General features: G+C 40.6%; 1 protein-coding gene across 1 annotated transcript in view; it reads right to left on the bottom strand.

The window, feature by feature from the left end:
• Positions 1-579: 579 nt before the first annotated feature.
• Positions 580-19,202, bottom strand: part of LOC104161183 (kinesin-like protein KIF16B) — a gene marked incomplete at its 5' end in the record, with an annotated part of 38,905 nt that continues 20,282 nt past the window's right edge. The window contains 2 exons of the mRNA XM_009699519.1: positions 580-738; positions 16,452-16,535. Coding sequence (XP_009697821.1) covers positions 580-738; positions 16,452-16,535 — 243 coding nt within the window. The remainder of the gene's footprint in view (positions 739-16,451; positions 16,536-19,202) is intronic.

Genomic DNA, 19,202 nt, shown 5'->3' with positions numbered 1-19,202 from the left:
AATCCTTCCGAGGAAAACTATACAACTATACAATCAAATAGTTAAAATGCAGGTCTTGGAGGGAGAAAAGAAACAACGGTGGAGTATGAGCATTACCTGAAAGACCACAGTGTTCTATAAGGAAACAAAAGAGGAAGTGTTCTTTAAGGAACAGCTTGGACAGAAACCAAAAGGCTGCTCAGAAACCCTCTGTCAGCATGACACACCGCCACGGTAAACACAAGATGCTCTCGCACCACCAGAACAAATTGTCTGAGCAAATGGGAAGGAAGCACTCCCGCTAAGGAGCGGATCCGAACTCAGCACAAGAGTCAGAATCTTTGTACAGTATTAACAGAGCAACTTACACAAAAATGTCTGTATACCCCACGCCAGGAAAATGCAGGCACTAATAGGAGAGCTGGTAAAGGACACAGGCTAGCGCTGGGGTGTAGCTGTCTTTAATTGGAGTTGTTCTGGTGCAATTTTCCAGGCATGGAGGAAGACACCATTTTTTCTTCTCCTCATTTATCTTGCATCGCAAAAGTGAAGGCACCACTCTGGCTGTGCTCCTCTGGCATAAGGGTCCTGGCCCAAAAGTTAGCTGGTCCCATGGCTACTGTAGTCAAAAACGCCTTTCCTGAAGAAGGGTGAGAATTCGCAGATGGTGTACTTTGACAGAGTCAGCCCCACTTTATCAATGTGCAGCGGAGACGACGGAGATTTCAGCATTGCGGAGAAAAAGCTCCTGAGGTACTTCTGTGGAATGAAATGCAAAACGTCACAAGGTTTACTTGATCAAATTGATTACAACCCACTTTGAAGAATTAAATGAGCAGCGGTATAAAAAAAACCCAAACAAGATCTCCATGGACTGTGAAACATCCTTTTAACAACCATCAGCATTTACTTCCACCCATAGAACAGGTCTACTGAAATGTCTGTATCAAGCTCAGGAAAAGCAGAGAATAAGTATTTTCGACTTTCTTCCTCTGCCAAGCTTAGTCACTGTTTTGTGCTGTGCTTGCGTGATGCTTTCTGGTTTATTCTGTAGTCATGTAATGCTTTCTGCTAATCGTGACCTGCTAATACTGCCGTCTAGCATTACCAAACACTACAGCAGGTGCAAACCTCAGATCCATTCTGTAGGAATTTCACTACATATGGACACAAAAGGACTTCAGAAATCTTTCCCTCATCAAGCCTCCACAATCCTTACATCGAAAAGGATTTGTTTTGATCAAGGCCATCTGCACAAAGACTGCACAACTTCCATATTATCTCAGAACCTACCAGCATCTTTTCACTGAGCTGCCCTCTAAATATATTTTTTTTTTGTCTTACACATAAGAAGCATTCCCCTTCCCAAAAGTTAATATTAATCAACCGCTGTGCAACTTGCATCCGCTTGTACCTAGAGAAATTGTGACAGATGTGCATTAACACAAAGTTAGTTTTCACAAACCTGATGGGGTTTCCTTCACATATGGGTTGAATTATTACAAACATTTAGCATGATTTAATAAGTCATATTTATAACTTCTGAATGAAACGCAGTAGGTGGTGTTGATCAGACCGGTGCTAAAGAAGCACCCAACCTCATCTGCAGCATGGGGATAAAATCCTTTGCTCTGCTACAGACTGACCACACAAAAAGCTAACTCGGGAAATTATTCACCAATCTTGGATGCAGTGGGAAATACATCTGTAAGACAGAACAGCACAGTCTCCTCTGAAGAGCACAAGGTTTAGTTATTTGAACTTGGCAGCTTTTGGGTCATGGAAGTGGCTCCATGTTTGGGAAGCAGTCCTACTTATTCCCTCTTTTCTGAAGGAGAATTCCTCCTTAGTATAACAACCTGTTACCTACTTAAGTGCCTTGGAAACCAGCTGTACAAATATCACAGAAAGCAGCATAACAAAAAACAACAACAAAAAAAGCAGCTGGCACATAAACTATTCTCTTGGTGGGACTGGAGAATTTTCTTTTTTATTCAGATCTCCCACAGGTTGTATTAATGTTCATGAAAAAAAAATTCATTACAAAAATGCCTTCAAGATGAATTCCAACAGACTAAGAGGTAATTTAAAGTGAGCAACAGATGTCATATCAGCATTTGTCATAATTAGTTCACAAAGCAGGGCCCGTTAAAAAAAGTCCCAATCCTGTAACGTCTGAAGGATGAATATGGTAGAAAATCAAATGTAAAACATGGCATCCTGTTAGAGTTTTAGCACTCTGCTGAAAAGTTACTGCAGTAATTCCAGTTTACGGCTACCAAAGGCTCAAAGGTACCAAAATTTCTCGCCGGAGACATTACAAGACCTATTGCATTCACCTTGGTATGGAGAGTCGGATAATTGACTGTCATACCTTTCCTGTAGAGCCATTATTCATTGTTTTGGCACGATAGCTTAATGGCAGAACAAAAAACCCCTCTGCTCTAAGCGTATACTTATCTGACAGGGAAACACTAGGAACAGCAGGTATACTTATTTTCCCAGATCTGCGCGCAGGAATTGCGCAGTGAATATCACAGATTCTTTGAACATGAAAAAGATCCTTGGGAAAATGGCAACAAGCAGACCCTACCAGATTATGATGGAATTAATTTTGTATGAAGGTTTCCAGCCATATGGCTTGGCATTATGCGCTCTTCAACGACTACCTCTGAGCAAATTAGCCCTCTTTTAAATCCCGTATCCGCATTTGCCCTTGTTTGCAATGCTGATGTGTTAGCATAGCACAGAGCTGATGCGCCCTTGACACAAAGAGGCTGTTGCTTCAGTGAAATAAAGGCTGCTCTGCCCAGATATGCTGCTTAGGAGCGAAGTCCCATAGTGAGGGAAACAGTGATTGATGGCAGAATTGTTTGCTCATACCACAAGCATATGCCTCAATTAAAGAGCTGTGGCTAGGCAGTAAGGGGGAAGGTTGCTCTGACCTGTTGGATGCAACGTGGACAACAAAGTGGAGGAAAGGGGTAGGAGAAAAGGAAGAGGATGCCTTCTCGGTGTGTGGAAAGATGCTTCCCAAATTCAGATGGGATAGTGAGAGGATGAGGGTCACAGCAAGTGGGAGAGGGGTAGAAGCACATCAACACCAAGCGTCAGAGATGATGGAAAGAAAACTTTATCTTAAGAGATCCAGAAGGGACTCGACATGAACTTTGCTGCAACCCAGGAGGCCACTGCAAGCTGCTGAGTGAAAGCAAGGCTAGATGAAAGGATCTCCTCTGTCAGGACTCGGTGGGCAGGGAGAGAGCTGTTTTCAAAGCTCTTCTATTAAATCCATTTCCAGCAGAGATACGATTTTTCTCTACGTACAGAATAGTGTTATTTATGCTGAGTTGAAACTAGGTAGGAAGCACTTTGGTATCTTTTGATGTGTTCCTTAGCAGAGACTGGAAAGCTCAGGGTGCCTTCATGGAAACAAGCCCAAATTTTATACAAATTAGAGCTGTGACTTCCTACCAGCACTTCACAGATAGCATCTAAATTATTGTCCCTACTATGCAAAGCACTACGTTATAGCAATCCTACTTTTGCTAGGCTTGCATGATTACCTTGGAAAGAAAAAACTAGATAACTGCTACAAATATTCCAAAAAGTTTGGGTTTATTACTCATTTTCATTTGTTAGCCTTTCAAAACTCTAGCCATTTGTTCTGGATTATTTAGTCTGGCAATCAGTGTTCTTCCAAATGCACTTCGGAGTTTCATTTCACTAATAGCGCTCAACCTGCTACGTTGCGAGTTTGCTGGAAAATATCCTAATTATAAATTTGTAAACGTCTCAATGTGAGGGCACAGGACCTTGGCACGAGAACAGGGATTAAAACGAGTAACTTAAACATCCATCACGTTGGCTGCTCAGTCTAAACACACAGTCATGAACGCCAGTTTAGAGAGCAGAAATACTCTTCGCACATACAAAATACTTAAAGATAAAAACCCAGGTTAAAAAAAAAATCCAAAATATGAAAAGCAGTGTTTTTGCCCTCTTGGCACGCATTACAGCCTTCATGGCCTTTAACTTAATATTTATGACAATCATACCTGCAAGTTTTTAACTTTGCATTCCAAATGTTTGCAAATGAAACAAGACTGGAGAAAGTGTTGCGAGGCCCAAAGGTTTTTCTTTACTTACCAGTTTGAGTAGCTTTGCCTCCCTCTTAATTATGTGAATAGCAAAATGGCAACCATTTTAAAAGCTTATTAAAAATCATTTTAATAGAGTTCACCTTTTTAGCAGCAGGCCAGTGTTCATCTCGTGCTCAATCCATCAGCACAGCAAAGTCATTCTAATGATTTTTGCACTACTTCGTGATGTGGGGACCTCATAATTTTATACATTTTAATATAAATCCATAACTTAATTTAAAGTTATTAAAGTTATTACAATCAAAAAAGCTTTCTGGAATGTGAAAGCGTTCTTATCATCCTTCCAATTGTGGCATATTAAAGAGGAATTCAGTTCAATGACATTGTTCTCATAATCCATTACAAACAGCGACAGCCTCAGAGACCAAGAGCACAGCTTAGTAAGAATTGGATTTTTTCCATTTAACTTTGGTGTGTTGAAAAACTCATCAACTCCAGCACTTCCAGAAAGTGAAGAAACTTGGAGCTTTCTCTCTCCTACTGCTGTTTCTAGCAATTTTTTCAAAAAACTCAGCATTTTAAACTCTTTAAATATCACACTTTACAATTAGCATTATAAGTATCACCTGCTAATATTTGACAGAGCTGACAGCACCACAAACCTTAATAAGATAAACCCTGCAAGGCTTTGGGGATTTTTGAAACAATAGCTTCTTTTCTTTGAAACAATACCACCCTTTCAACACCTACACATCAATGTGACAGACAAAAGCTTAACCACAAGGTCACAGAAGGTCATCGGTGGCAGAGGTAGGACTAATTAACTTGCTCATCTAACTTCCAGCCTTGGGTCCTCTCTCCCTTTAATACAGATGCTAGTTTCTCTCAGCACCAATCACATAATTATTCTGTTGACTAGTATTAAATGCTGCAAGCTTTAAATCAAATCTTGATTTGAATTATTCAGAGAGCAAAGCATACATGGGTATCAGCAGCTGTTTTCTATAGGATAGGAATCCGATTACAAAAAAAAGAGACAGGATGAAGCATATTCCCTGACTCCAAAAAAATCACATTATGCTGCAATTGGGTATTTGCAAAGTAAGATCTTCCCAAGGAAGACTCTAGCCCAAAACAAGCAGACAGGGACACGCTTCGGTTCCAATCTGTGATCACAAAAATAAGGATCTGCTTAGAAGACGACGTGCAAAGGGAGCCTGCCCTAATGCAGAAATGGGAGTGCAGCTCCTGCCTTTGTCTCCTAGAAAGAAACTGTGCATATGCAAAGGAAAAGGAACATTTGGGGATTCTTTCCCAAATTAAGCAACTTTGTCTATTTTGGACCTTTCCATTGGTGTCTTGAAGAGAAAAAAATATTCCTTCCAGGGAGGTTTTTCAAATATAAAACACTGCAGAAATGCCAGCTATCATCACTAACTACAGTCTCTACTAACAAGAAAAAAAAAACCCAAACCAACTTGGCTTAACCAGCACTGACAGGTGACGGCGTCCCACAGAGACTTCAGGCTGGCAAAGGGCCCTGTCGGGGGTGATGCTGTACACAGGCTCTGACAAGAAGAGACTGTACATCTTCCCAGGAAAAAGAGGATTCAAACTTCTCATTGGATCTGCTTCTTCCCTGTGTTTTTTTTTCTTACTGGCAAAAGTCAGAGGGAATTAACACGCTGTATGGGGAGGTAAGCTACGGCTGGAGCGTAGAAGACAGGAACCCTTTAGGAAAAGGGCTGCAAGCTAAGGCAGCTCTGCCTCACCAGGACACACACCTCGTCTCAAACATCACGTAGGACTGGATGGTCTGGGTCGGGTGTGGAGGACAAGGAAAGCCATTAGCCACAATATAGGAAGTTTCTTTAAGAACTGAGTTCCAAGGGAGCAGGTTCACTTATGCCAAATACCCCAACGTTACACAGCAAGGGGTACTGAAGCTGTCCAAACTGAGGTGTTTTGTCCTGGTAGCGATCCCAGCAGGCTCCTCCTGCAGTCCGCAAGGACAGCTCAGCCCTCCAGGGCAAGATTTGGTTCACCGCAGTCGAACTTCTGCCCTGTGTCTCCCACTGAAACCATCTCCCCCTCCCTCAGGGACCACCTGAGGCTGAACTGGCTAATTAGGAGTGAGTAATTGCCAGCATAATGCTCTAATAGCTCTCTAAAAGCAGTTTCAGATCCATTTCTGGATTTACTAAATTTGAGTAAGCAGGGCAAGAACTGGCAGATAGCAAGAATATAAAAGACAAGGTGGCACTGCTTTGGTACACGGCAGCTCAAAAGATGGGGGACCGTACACAGACTGTGACCAATATCTTCACCTCCAGCAATTCAAGATTCAGATCAACTCTCCACTCACCAGATATAACTAGCTCAGAAACATTTTGGTCTTCTGTGGGGTTTTCTTTCTCTTTTTATAAAGAAAACAGGAGGCGCTTCAATTCTTTTCCCCAATACCTTGACATATATTGCAAGATATCATAAAGCAGATCTGAGTAAAAGGTGTGAGCAGGACAGCGTGTGATATTCAACATCCCAAGCGATATTTCAGGCCCTTCAGGAAGTCCCTAATGTCACCTCTGGATCCATACACGTTTATCTCCCACACATACCCTGAGGTCATCACGTGCAGCTGTGACTTCATAGCGGTAAGAAAAAGACTTACTGCCTGGGAGACTACCTGGGGCCCTGAAGGATCTTACTTCCGTGAAAAAATTTTAAGAGAAAGCTTCTAAAATTATAACTTGGTCACCTGGGCCGATATCTTTTGCAGAAAGACCAGGATGGCTGGGTTCTCCTTATGAAAAAACTACAGTATTAGACATTGTCAAAGTTGTGCAAAGCTCCCTTGAGGAGTCAGAGGTAACAGACGCCTCGAGAACGTATTTACCCCATAGGTACCAGAGACCTTGCTCTAGCTGCACATGACCTGTGTGAGCACGAAGACATTTTTCAGGAGAATAAAGACAGATTCACATGTTTGAAAATGATAAATCACCACTGCGTTAGTCATAATATTGCAAGGAGGGGGGGTATTTGCTTCAGATTGGCAGACGTTAATTAGGCTCAAGGCTAGATTAACTGGCTTCACATTACACAAGCCAAGAATAAAGGATTGACTCATTTTAATCAAATCCTTCCTCTTCACTTTGATTAGGCCTAATCAGAAGCGAGGCTGTTTACAGATAATGCCTAGTAGTCACTGAAAAAATAAATCTAAAAAAATAATAAATCAAGGCCTTCCTCATCAGTATCACCTTACTCGGTGTTTGCATGTCATATGTATACATCCAGCTCCACCCCGCAACACTACCAATTTCCATCCTGAACAAATTCTACATACAGCCATGCACGACGCCCAGCCCCTGCTCTCCCGAAGCACACCTATGTTAAAGTTCCAGCTGTCCCACCGACAGACTTTGCCTCCACAAATGTCCTCTTACCTCCCGAGGAAAGCAAGCCCAGCCCCGCAGCCCCAGCACCGCTGGCGATGCAGGAGCCAGGCACAGCTCCGGGGGGAGCAGTGTTTGCTGCAGGGTCCAGCTGCCCCTGCCGCGGGCGGGCGACGTCTCCTAAGAAACCAGGATTTATGAGTTTCCCTTAACAGAAATAACACAAGTATGGCAAATTACACTAGGTTCTTTTTTTTTTTTTTTCCAATTTACTAGCAAATATCTTGCCAATTTGACTGTGATACACGTATGTAAACTCTTAACCTGTTAGACTGAACTTGTTTACTCAGGAGCTAGACAGGAGGGGATGAGATTGAAAGCTCCTACCAAAAAAGTAATGTAGCTCTTCTGTTAGTAAACAAATTTACCTATATAGCTCCCAAATGTTAACGTGGCTGTAAATGCTAGATCTATAAAACCAGAATTTTACTTTGATAGCAAAGAATTTTGCCTTTGCTTTTGCTGGAGCTACAAAATTGAACTATGGAGACTTGCGTTCTTGCCACTGCAGTGGTACTAACACTGCAGCAGTCTGTCTTGGTGGTGGACTCAAAGCAGGGAGAGAAGCAGCAATATCATACACACCACTCCCTTGGGCATGTTTAGAGGTACCTAAATGACTTGGGAACTAAGTAGGTAAGAATCAAGCTCTTTAAGCAGCTAAACTCCATTAAAACAACAGGACTTACAATTGTAGCCCCTTGGGAAACTCTCCCTACGTTTCTTAGGCACAGTGTAATGCAGATTCCTTGAATTAGGGTTAGTTTCCTCCACAGCTATACAGGTGAAAGTAGATTTTACCACTACCTCTCCAGAAGTGTTTGAGTGCCACTAAAATTTAATTTTACCCAGGGTGGTACTGAAATTTACTTGAATTCATACACCTTTTCGAATTTTCTTAATGTACAAGCATTCTGAGATACGCCAGTTATGATTCAAGGTGAAATTGCTCTCCTAGGTTTTCAAACTCCAAACTATTCATTATAGCTATTTAGAGTGTTTTTCTGTGCAAGTCTAATGGCATGAGCACATTATGTTGAATTACTATTATGCCGCATCAATTGAATTAACTTCTGAAGTCAGTCTACATCCCGAATTACAATCTTATTCTGCCTGAAATTCATTTAAAATCCACAGGACTTAATATTTCTTACAATGCCTGCATGCTAAAAGCTTATATTCATTGGCTTTAAGTAGCTCCAATGAAAATGGAATTGTAGGCTGGCAAGTTAAAAGAAAAAAAAAAAGGCAGCAAGGGCTATGATTTACAGGTGCTCTATCAGCGTGAATCTTCTTTTGGAAGTGAACGGCGATATTAGAATAAGATCAAAACAGACCTGACTAGTGAAGGAAACCCATCTTTTCTCTGGAGCACAAGTCAAAACAAGTCCTGTCAAAACCTACTGAGAAAGAACACCAGGATTGAATTGACCACGCATCCCTGGGCCGGCAGCGACAGCGTGTCGTCTGCCAGAGCGGCCTTGGCAAATCGCTACCCAAGCGCTTGTCATGCATCACCCTCTACTTCCTTTGGTGAAATCAGATGCGGGAGGATGACTGATATGCTTGCTTTGAAAAGGGATAGCATCGAGTTCAACCAGCATCCTTGGTCGAGGGCTCCCTTTATTCATCTGCTCACATCTGAATACGGAGAGTCATTACTGGAGACTGACAAAGGTACACAACTTCAAAACTTGATTTGTAGGAGGATGTTGGGAAATCTATTCTGGATTGACAGCAAAACACATCAGGATGTGGAGTTAAATTGGAGTTCAAACTATATGCTGTCACGTATTCTGAACTTAGTAAATCATGATAAACATACTTCCTTATTTTCTGATACTCTGAAATCTCTAAAAAGGAAAGACAAAAAAGGCCTCCAAATTGCACATCCTATTTAACTCTTTGGTTGTAAAGGAAATTAAAATTTTATCACAAAACACCTAGTTTTTGAGGTAGTTTTGGTTCTGAAGTTTTTAGTTTTTAGATCTGAAGTCATACACCTAAAGTTATACACCTAAAGAAAGACATACCAAAATTATTGTAAAGGCATTTGTATATTATGTAAAGTTACCCCTAGCAAACTCTGCAAAACAGGTTTGCAGACCTGATCTTGAATAAGGCACTGAGTTTGAGCACATGAGACCAAGGGGCTGCTTACGCTCACTGTTCCTTTTGCATTCAGTACCCCGTTGGACCAGAGCTTAAAATTAACTCATCCAGAAAATATCCCTAGGCTTTCACTCCGTCTACACAACCATCTTTATCGTCTATTGCTATTATAAGAATAATGTCTTGCATTTGCTGTGGGGCTGGCTGAGAGTCTACGGTATTTAATCAAAGTAACATTTTATTGGTACGGGAGCAACTGCTGATGCACTCAAAGTCCCAATTTCTACTTATTTGTATCTAGCTACTGTAATCAATAGGTAAAATTAATTTTATTTATTCACTTCTTGAAGCCAACAGGGCCTCGCACAAGAAGCAGCACCACCCAAAAGAAGATTAAACGCTTCCCTGCCGAGAGCTGCTACAACTCCTCTTTGAGGGCTGCCGCTTCAAAGAAGAAAAGCCAGGTGCCTTGGGCAGCGCCGATGATGCACTGAAGGCTGGGAACCCGACGTGTGAAATTGCTCTCAGATGGCTAACTGCAAAGTCTTACTGTCTGCAGGCAAGGCAAGACTTTAGTGTTGTTGCCAAAAAGCAGTTATTTTTGGTTTTAAAATTTGTAAATGGTTACTAGAGGTTATGGGCACTTGGTGCAGACTAGTTGTACCTATCTATGAAATTATCCTTGACATGGATTTCGTGTAATCGATATTCACAATATGGCCCAACCACACACGCTCTGTAAAAATGGTTACTAGAGGTTATGGGCACTTGGTGAAGACTAGTTGTACCCTATCTATGAAATTATCTTTGACATGGATTTCATGTAATCGATATTCACAATATGGCCCAACCACACACGCTCTTCTCTCAGCTTTGTGGATGCATCTATGCTCTTTCCTCCTGTGCTCCCATTGCATCCCTGCTCCTCTAGTGGGAAATTAAAACCATCACTCCAAGATGTTGCATTCTGTAGTTCAGACTATGGGTATGAAACAATCTTCTCTAGCATTATCAAACACTGACATTTGCAGCGGTTCGCTTTTGTGCTAGCAGTCCTATCTGGTGTGCATTCATGTCTGCAACAAAGGAAAAGCTTCCTTTTATCTTTCAATGATTATCAAATGTATTCTGAATGCTTTCTGAAGTCCTTCGCATTGAGATGCTTCTAAGAACAGTATTTACAACCACACTGTCAGAGGCAAACATTCAGGCTGTAAGAGCCAGGCTGGTGAGCAGCTGGCTTTAAAGCTCTTCTTAAAAAGCTTTGGTATTAGGGATGTTGTTGTAAGCTGATACTGGAGACTAATAATTTCCTTTTAATAATCACTTTGAACTGACACATAATCAGTAGCTTTGAAAAGTCTTTGTGACTGGCGTCACAGTCAGGAAAAATCAGACAGAAATGGTAACTCTGGCCCCACTTGACAGCGTTTTTGCAATAGAAACATCAATTCACCCGTAACTAGCATGAAGCAGGTTGTCTCAGTTAAACATATTAAGGGATGGAGCTGTGAAACACAGGCCAGTGGGATGTACTCATCAAGTTCATACTGAATATTCAGATGATGAATCATCTGAAATATTATTAAAACGCTTCTGCCCTCATGACTTCCAGCAAAACCTCAAGAAATGAGGTCTCAGACAGACTCAAACGTTCTGTTTGCCCAAATCTGTCGACAAATATTTTGAGATTTTTTTCTCAGATGTTTCTTTTGCTGGTTGCCACCGAGGTGTTAATTCTGAAACTAATAATATATTTAAACACCAAGAATGAATTCAAGTTCAAGGAAAGGTGCTACTTCCATTATTTCCCAGAATCAGATTCTTGGAGCCATGCAAAACCAGCAGAATCTCAGTTTTAAAGGGGAAAGTTGGAGTGGCTAGCTTTGGAGCCCTATACCAAAAAAAAACCCTAGAAACTATCCCCTCCAAAAGAACTCAAGCGAGAATACAAACTAAGAACAAAACAAAGCATTTGGCTTCTAAGTTAAAGAATCTTATTTTGGAAGCTTAAGTTTGACTGTAGATGACAGCAATATTTCAGTCAGTTCGGTGTCTACAACACTTTCCCCAGCCAGCTCTACAGAGCAAAATTGAATTATGCAGTTCATACAAGATTTATTTCTGTCTCTTGCATTAACACCTATCATTGAAAACCTCATCAGCAGGCATCAGGAAGTGAGGAGGTTAAGAACAATTGTATTATTAATTTTAAATAAATTGAGTGTGTCTATCTTTTAAAGAGGTTCAAAGTACCAAGAAAAAAAAAAAAAGAGCAGAGACAATGCCAGGAAGATGTATGTGCTCCTACAAAACCTGACGTAGACTCGCCTTACCATCCTGCCACAGGTTGACTTTCTTTCATTCCCTGAGCTCATTAAGTGGCAGCAAAGGGAAACACACAGCTCCTACCGCCTGTTGAGCTGTCCGTCGGTGCATCCCTGATCAGGGATTTATCTCGTTGCCTTTTGCCGTCCACAAAAAAACATGAGGAAATGCAGCAGTGGAAACAGGGAACAGGAAACAGGGAACAGTGACAAGGAGACAGGCTGAGGCTTGGGGAGCAACGACCTGTTGGGATTTTGTCAGCATTACCCTTGTTTTTTCCTAAGCCATTGGTGACAGCCAGAGCAGAAAAGGAAGCCCAATGGGTCCGTGACTGCAAGGCTTCTGACCAAGGAGTCAAGAACCACGACTCAATCGGCTATGGCACCTCAGACTCCTGCCCAGTGTTTTCACATTGTGCAGCCAGAAATGGGGCTAATAATAATCTTCATTACTACAACAAAGCAGGAGTCTAAGAGAAGAAGAAAAATAATCAGGGGAAAGATATGATACCGAAATGCAGTATCCAAGGAAGCTGGGATTTCAGGAAAACTGTGGATGACAGTAAAAAGATTCAGCAACTCACCAAGGAATAAAAGATATTTTGCAGTTAGAATAGGAACAGATACATACATTGAATCATGTATCTCTTGTGACATGTCTTTCCTTTGCAAAGTTTTTGCTTAAAAAATAAAAAAAATATACCTCAACTGATTTCATTTTTAAAAAGGATCCTATACTCTTATCTACTGATTTCTAATTGCATGAAAGGATAGATATACACTAACTTCTATTCATTAACTTTAATCAAAGGAATTCTTGGCTGTTTCATTTAAGGCGGATTTAATCAAGCAAGGTTGGCTCTGAAATGAAGTTACAGTCTTTAGACTGCAGAACAATTAATTTAGAGTTTTGCCCTGCAACAGGTCCCTGACGAAATACTAAATTAATAGATTGCAATAGGGCATTTTGGAAGGTAATTTTAAATACAATTTAGGTGTTTTCTCTTAAGACTTATAGGCAAAACCTTTCTGCAAACTTGCATGTAATTTTTCCAAAGCTCTATGGAAATGTAAGATATTGCTCAATAGACTTTATATTATACCAGCAAACACCAAAGTAAATACGTTTACAATGCAACTAAGTAACACGCTAGAGATCAAAGACTTCTCCTCAGGTTCATCTCACACAAAAATAGTACCCATAATATGCTTTCCTACCGACAAGGTATTGTGAAGCTTTCGGTTATTAAGCATTTGTACCAGCTAAGATAAATAAAAGAATTTAATGTTTTACATGAAAACTTCGCATTTATTGTGATTTTAAACCACAATCCTCATAATTTGGGGCGCTCTGGAGTCTTTTACTCCAAGTAATTTCATCTCCATTATGATGAAATATGCCCACTTCTAATCTCAAGCTGAAATAAGGTAACTCTACATGACAATCTTAAAGCAAAGCCTACAGCCAGCCCTCGCAATTCCAGCTGCCTCAAAAGCTACCACAAACCCCACTGCCGTCCTCAGCACTTCTCCTGCTGCGGTGAGAACCTGAGAGGTGATGTATAGGAAAAACCAAACTCTTCCTAAACTGTCCCGCAAAGGATATCTTGGACAAATCTTTTTATAATGAGGCACAAGGAAAATTTCCCTGACTAAAGGCAAAGCGAGTCAAATAAAATAACAGTTTAGGTACCTGCACTAGAACCAGCTCTCTGATTGTTGTACATGTAGTTAATTGGAAGAGTAGTTTTGCTCCCACTATGACTCCCAGTCTACCTGCTTCATTTTCCCAGATCAGACTGAGAGTTGCAATTTAGCTTTGATGTAAAGAAAAGAGCCTCCAAGGCCATTTCAGTAACCAACTGCTAATTCCAGCAAATACTCTAGTCAGGCTGTTTGAAATGACAGCTTAAGTTGTCTTGTCCATCACACAGGCGTACACAGGAGTTTGCATGTTAATTTGTTACGTGCACACTTAAAGAAAAAAAAGGAAATTAAAAAAAGAACCTGCTGTTGCTCAGAGATGACCTGTGGAAAGCATTGGACTCGCCAAAGCTGTACTATCCGACTTCAAAAAGTTCAGAAAAACAACACGTAGTCACAGTCTATTCAAGATGTCTAAACACCTAATGTAAAAACTGGAAGAGCAGAGAAATTTCTTTGTCGTCCACCACTGGGATGACAGCTCTACTAATGATTTTACGATACAGAATATTTGTTCAGAACACTTATTGGACTGATACTTGTCAGGCTGCCATCTAGTTTTAGTCAATAAAGTCAGCTCAGACATTGCAAAAGACACATTTTGTCGGCCTGGAAGCTGTGCTTCACTTTTTCTAGAAGGGCTGTACTAGCTCATTAGCCCTTGGTTAACCATGTAGAACAATCAAATAAGCTTTTATACCATACCACAGCTATAACAACACATCACCTGCGAGGCTTGAAAGACATTGCAAAGGGTTTTCAGCAAATCAAGGTACAGGATGAGGTATGAAAGCCAACTGAACACAAGCCCTGTTTCAGCTTGTTACCATGGTCTAACGCCCTCACCTTTTAACTGACTGAATTCCCACGTCAGAAACGCACTATGGTCAAAAGGCCAAGAAACCATGTCCCTTACAGAGGCAACCCATCCATTTACTACTTTCTGGTTAGCTCAGTGAAGTGTACTCAAGGTTCATACTGCATTGAAAGCCACGAGGTGGTAACAGCCAGTATTTTAAATAGAACTGGTGCCCGTGCCGTCTTCCACTATCGCAGTGCAACTTCTACCATCACAGCATAACTCAAGGTGTGCTTTGAGCCTTCAAAGCATTACGTGACTTTGGAAACCATCACTACTTAGGTGGTTTTTCTCACTCTTCACCAAGCAGGCTGCAGCGATGTTAGCTGGAACTCTCCAGCCATTGGCAAAGCCAGAGCAAACCACTATAAAATATATAGTGAAAAGAAAATACCATGATTAGAGACCCAGACACAAGGGGGTTTTGATCAGCTTGTTGCATCAAACTCCTCGTGGCAAGGATGGCAACACTTGCTTGGTTCCTTCACCTCTTTAGCTAACTTTCCCTTAGCCATGGGGAATCTTCAGTTTCTCCAACAGTGAGTGATTTGTCAGGATTATGGAGCAGGATGGCCCAGTGTGCTACCTGGCGTATGGCAAAACACTCAATGGTCATATATTATTATGTTTACAAAACATACAGGTAATAAAGTTTTAATGACTTCAGTTAAAATAGATACAATTTAATTTTAAGCTAAAAAACTGGCTATGTAGAGACCTATAAGTGCTCCATGACCATGATCAAAGCATCATTATACACAGCAGTTTTAACATTTAGCAACATTACTATAAAAACTGTTAGTAAATCAATTAAAGGTCAGAAAGATTAAGGGATTACATTTCTTACTGGTACAAAAATATGCAAATTGAGTACCAGACTGGAATGTGGCCATGCCTTTATGCCATCTATAGAGGACATGAAACAAACAAACAAACAAAATAGATTACATTTCATGCTTCATTTAAGACAGCCTCACATCAAAAGTCAGTGGGAGGATGTTTTGTTGGCAGATCAAACAGGTGAAGTACGTAGAAAAAATTCAAATCATGCAAGAAAAGATTCCAGTTGGAAGCAATCTACTTTTATATTAATTTCTCTAAAGCTCTGTTTAATGCTACTTTAGCTCTACAAAGAATATAATTCTTAATGACTTGCATGATCAGGTAATCCCCATGTAGCTACAATACAGTTGCGGGGTGTATGGTTTAGTCCTTGCTCACACCCCTTCTTCTTTCCCAAAATCCTACCTTCTGCCCCTGGGCTGCAATAATACATGCATTAACATAAAAATCTAAAGACCTAATGTGTGATAGGAGTCAAAATGATGCCAATCACACCGCACTGCAGAACAAACGAAAAAACCCAAACCCTCATAAACTCAGTAACTTCATCCATTATAAAATTAATTTTTAAAACTAATTGAAAGAATAAACACCTTCAGAAAGCTGGGTTACAAAATAAAGCTCAAAGATGTCTAAATATTGCTTTCCTTCTGTCGTGAGGTATTTGGATATAGTAACTATGACAAAATAGTAAATCGTCAGCTAACAAGTTGCATTTAAAGTAGCAATATTCTTTTTAATCTTGTCTTGCACAGAGACCATCTGTCTACAGTGAACACTTACCTCACCCACAACCTTTCCCCCTTAAATAAATGTACCTCCTATGAATATCTCTAAAGAGATGCTTTTTTTCCTAGACTAGGATTAATTTTTTTTTTTTTTAAGGCATGTTTCATTACTTTGCAATCTACTGCTGCCATCTCCTGTGTTAAATGAGGCAGCAAATAATTAGATACTTACAAGCAGGCTATTTAACTTTGACCATATGGGAATGGTTTCTGCTGGTCAAGCAGAGAGTACTCCACCTACATAACACTGCAGAAGCCTGTTAAAAAGTTGGCATTACCTCTAAGTGACTCCGTCGTTCTGCAATCACTCGTTCATCCTTGTTTCCAAAGAGCTTCTTCGGAGGGAATTCTAAAGTGGCAAGCTGGAAGACATTAAAGGATGAATCAGCATCAGAAGTGACAAGCTCAAATGAGAAAATTCTCTTTAAACTACGAAGTAACTGGGAAGAAGAAAATGCCAAATATTCATGAGCTACACTATATGCTAGCAGCAAATATCACACTACACATTTCTACTGACATTATTACTATCTGGTCTGTAGTACTGCTAAGATAACAACGCATTTTGTCATAAATGAGCGACAGAAAGCAAATTTAGAATTAGACTGCCACCATTTGCCAAGATTACAAAGTCGCAAACTGAATCTGATGTGACAGCACCAGCTAAGAAGACAGACAGACCTCCTCAGGAATCCTGTGTGTCTTAAAAGATTGCATTCAGCCTCTTAAAAACTATGGTCACCCACCATACTGTCACGTAATTTGTTTGTCTTCTCTTCTGTTGTACTGTAAACTAAGAGCATTGGACCTAAGAACTATCACCGAAGTTCTGCTGTGGCAGATGGCATTGCTGGACTCTGGCTGACCCCTGAGCCAGACCCGAAGGACCTTTCGTTGGGCCTTGAACTACGACTTCTTCCTTCGCAGCAGGGACAGGGTAAGAGCATGCACCTACGCTGCGATGACCGCTAAGGTGATGGGAAGTGGGACTTCTTGAGCTGTGACTCAACTGTAGCTCAAACACGTTCAAATGGATGTGAAGCTGGATAGCTTTAATTTCTGAAAAGAATCCACGTGAGCAGGCAAAATCCCATTTATCACACCGAAAACAAAAACAAGGCAGCAGCACAACTCCTAAAAACAGCTGTTCAGATCCGTCCTTTTAGGAGTTATTCCAGAGAGGTGCTCAAAGCTATCTTCTCCTTTCTTTTTCATCCTGTAGCAACTGTGGCAAGCTACACTGGTAAGAGAGAGAGTGAGGGAACGGACTTCCTTTCTCGTATACCAACAAAGAAAATGCCTGAACAAATTCAGCCAGTTAGATCTGGAAAACACACAAAAGACTCAAGAATTGGTAACAAGTACCAGTGAACTTGGTCTGCTAAGCCACTGCTGCTGGGAACAACGCACAAGCAAGCAAGACCTCTCCACATAGTTTGTGTTTGCACTTGAAGGCACATCAAAACCAATTTCTTCCTAGCTCTTGCTGTACGAGACAGAAATATGCAGCCTCCCATTGGCATTGCTGGAGCTGCTTTGCAGGCGAAAGCCCTGTGTAAAAATGCCTCCTGCATGAAATCCCCTGCCTGCCTGATGATATTGAACTAATAAACAAGATACATCCTTTTCCAGTATATCAGCACATAAAGGACTGTAGAGAATTTATGGGTGGTTCCAAGGAGCAGCAATATACTGAATTAAGTGAGGAGCTTCATTATTAACACTGAATGTAAGCATCTGTAAAATACAGAGGAAATCTGCAACACTAATAATTTATTCCCATTCTCTGGTTCAGCTCCAACTTGGATAATTTTAAAGAAATGCCTAGACATCTTCGAATGAGCGACATAAAGTGATGTGGGGCACCAGAAGAGACGGAAGAGATGACTGCTCTGCATCAGTCTTGCCAGCACGCCCCAATTATATTCCTCAAATTTCTCCAATCTTATTCTTCTCGATGTGCCTGCTGCTTCTTGTTGGCAGGATAAGCAGTACACAACCAAACAGTATCCTATAATTACGTCCTTGGGACTTATTTTCACTGTGTTACTCACTCCTTAACCTATATAGGATTGTAAGTGCTAATATTTCCAAGGACTTCAAAATCCCACCCCTGCAGAAATTATATTTTATTAAATAGTACTGCATCATGTCACTACCAGAAATAAGCAAGATAGAACAACTACCACCACAATCCCCTCCTGGCCCTAGGGAGATTGTGTTCATATTTATTTGCTAATAAATAATTTCATTATAGAATTTTAAGTGTCTGTTAAAAAACAATTTGCACAAATAAAAAAACTTGCTGCTACAGCATCCTCAGACATACTCTGTAGAGTTAAAGTAAGGCATTACAGCTAAATCAGGAATGATTTCTTTATCTAAATTGTTTGATTTTAACAGGCATTTAGGGACTGATTCTACAAAACTTTGGGATGGGCAAGCTTTTTTCCTAATCTGTTGGCTTTCTGGATACATCTTAGAAGAAAAACGGTTGCGTTTTCTAAAGCCAGTAAGTTTTGCTAAACTCATTCAAACTGAAGTAGCTAGTGACATAGTTTTAACATTTCTTAACTCCCAAATCACTGTGACGCTCAAAGATTTGAAACCAAGCCAACAAAAGTCCATTATTACAGTCATGAATTTCATACGCAAGGGAAAGGCCTCAGACAGTAAACTTGGCTTTGAAATGTTCAAAGTCACAGCACGTACCTAAATGGAAATCATAATTTCATTGCTGGTCAAGACCTGCATCTGAATACTTTGGACTTAGAGTACTGTATATGATAAGAACCTCCATCCACATCAGAACACCCATGTGCCTAATTATACTTGGCACACATATATGTGTTACTTATGTTTGTAATACATATATGTGTTTACAGAATATACCTATACATACATATATGTAACTTGGAAGGGTTTTGCATCCTGCAGAGGGTACGTTACAAAGGATCCATCATCTACTGCAATCACCATCTCTATGGGGCTGGATGCAGTAGGCACACAACCTCGGGGACCTTTCTGCG

The sequence above is a fragment of the Cariama cristata genome, unplaced genomic scaffold, assembly GCF_000690535.1.
Source record: "Cariama cristata isolate BGI_N322 unplaced genomic scaffold, ASM69053v1 scaffold10814, whole genome shotgun sequence".
NCBI lineage: Eukaryota > Metazoa > Chordata > Aves > Cariamiformes > Cariamidae > Cariama > Cariama cristata.
This window is presented reverse-complemented; position numbering and strand designations above follow the sequence as displayed.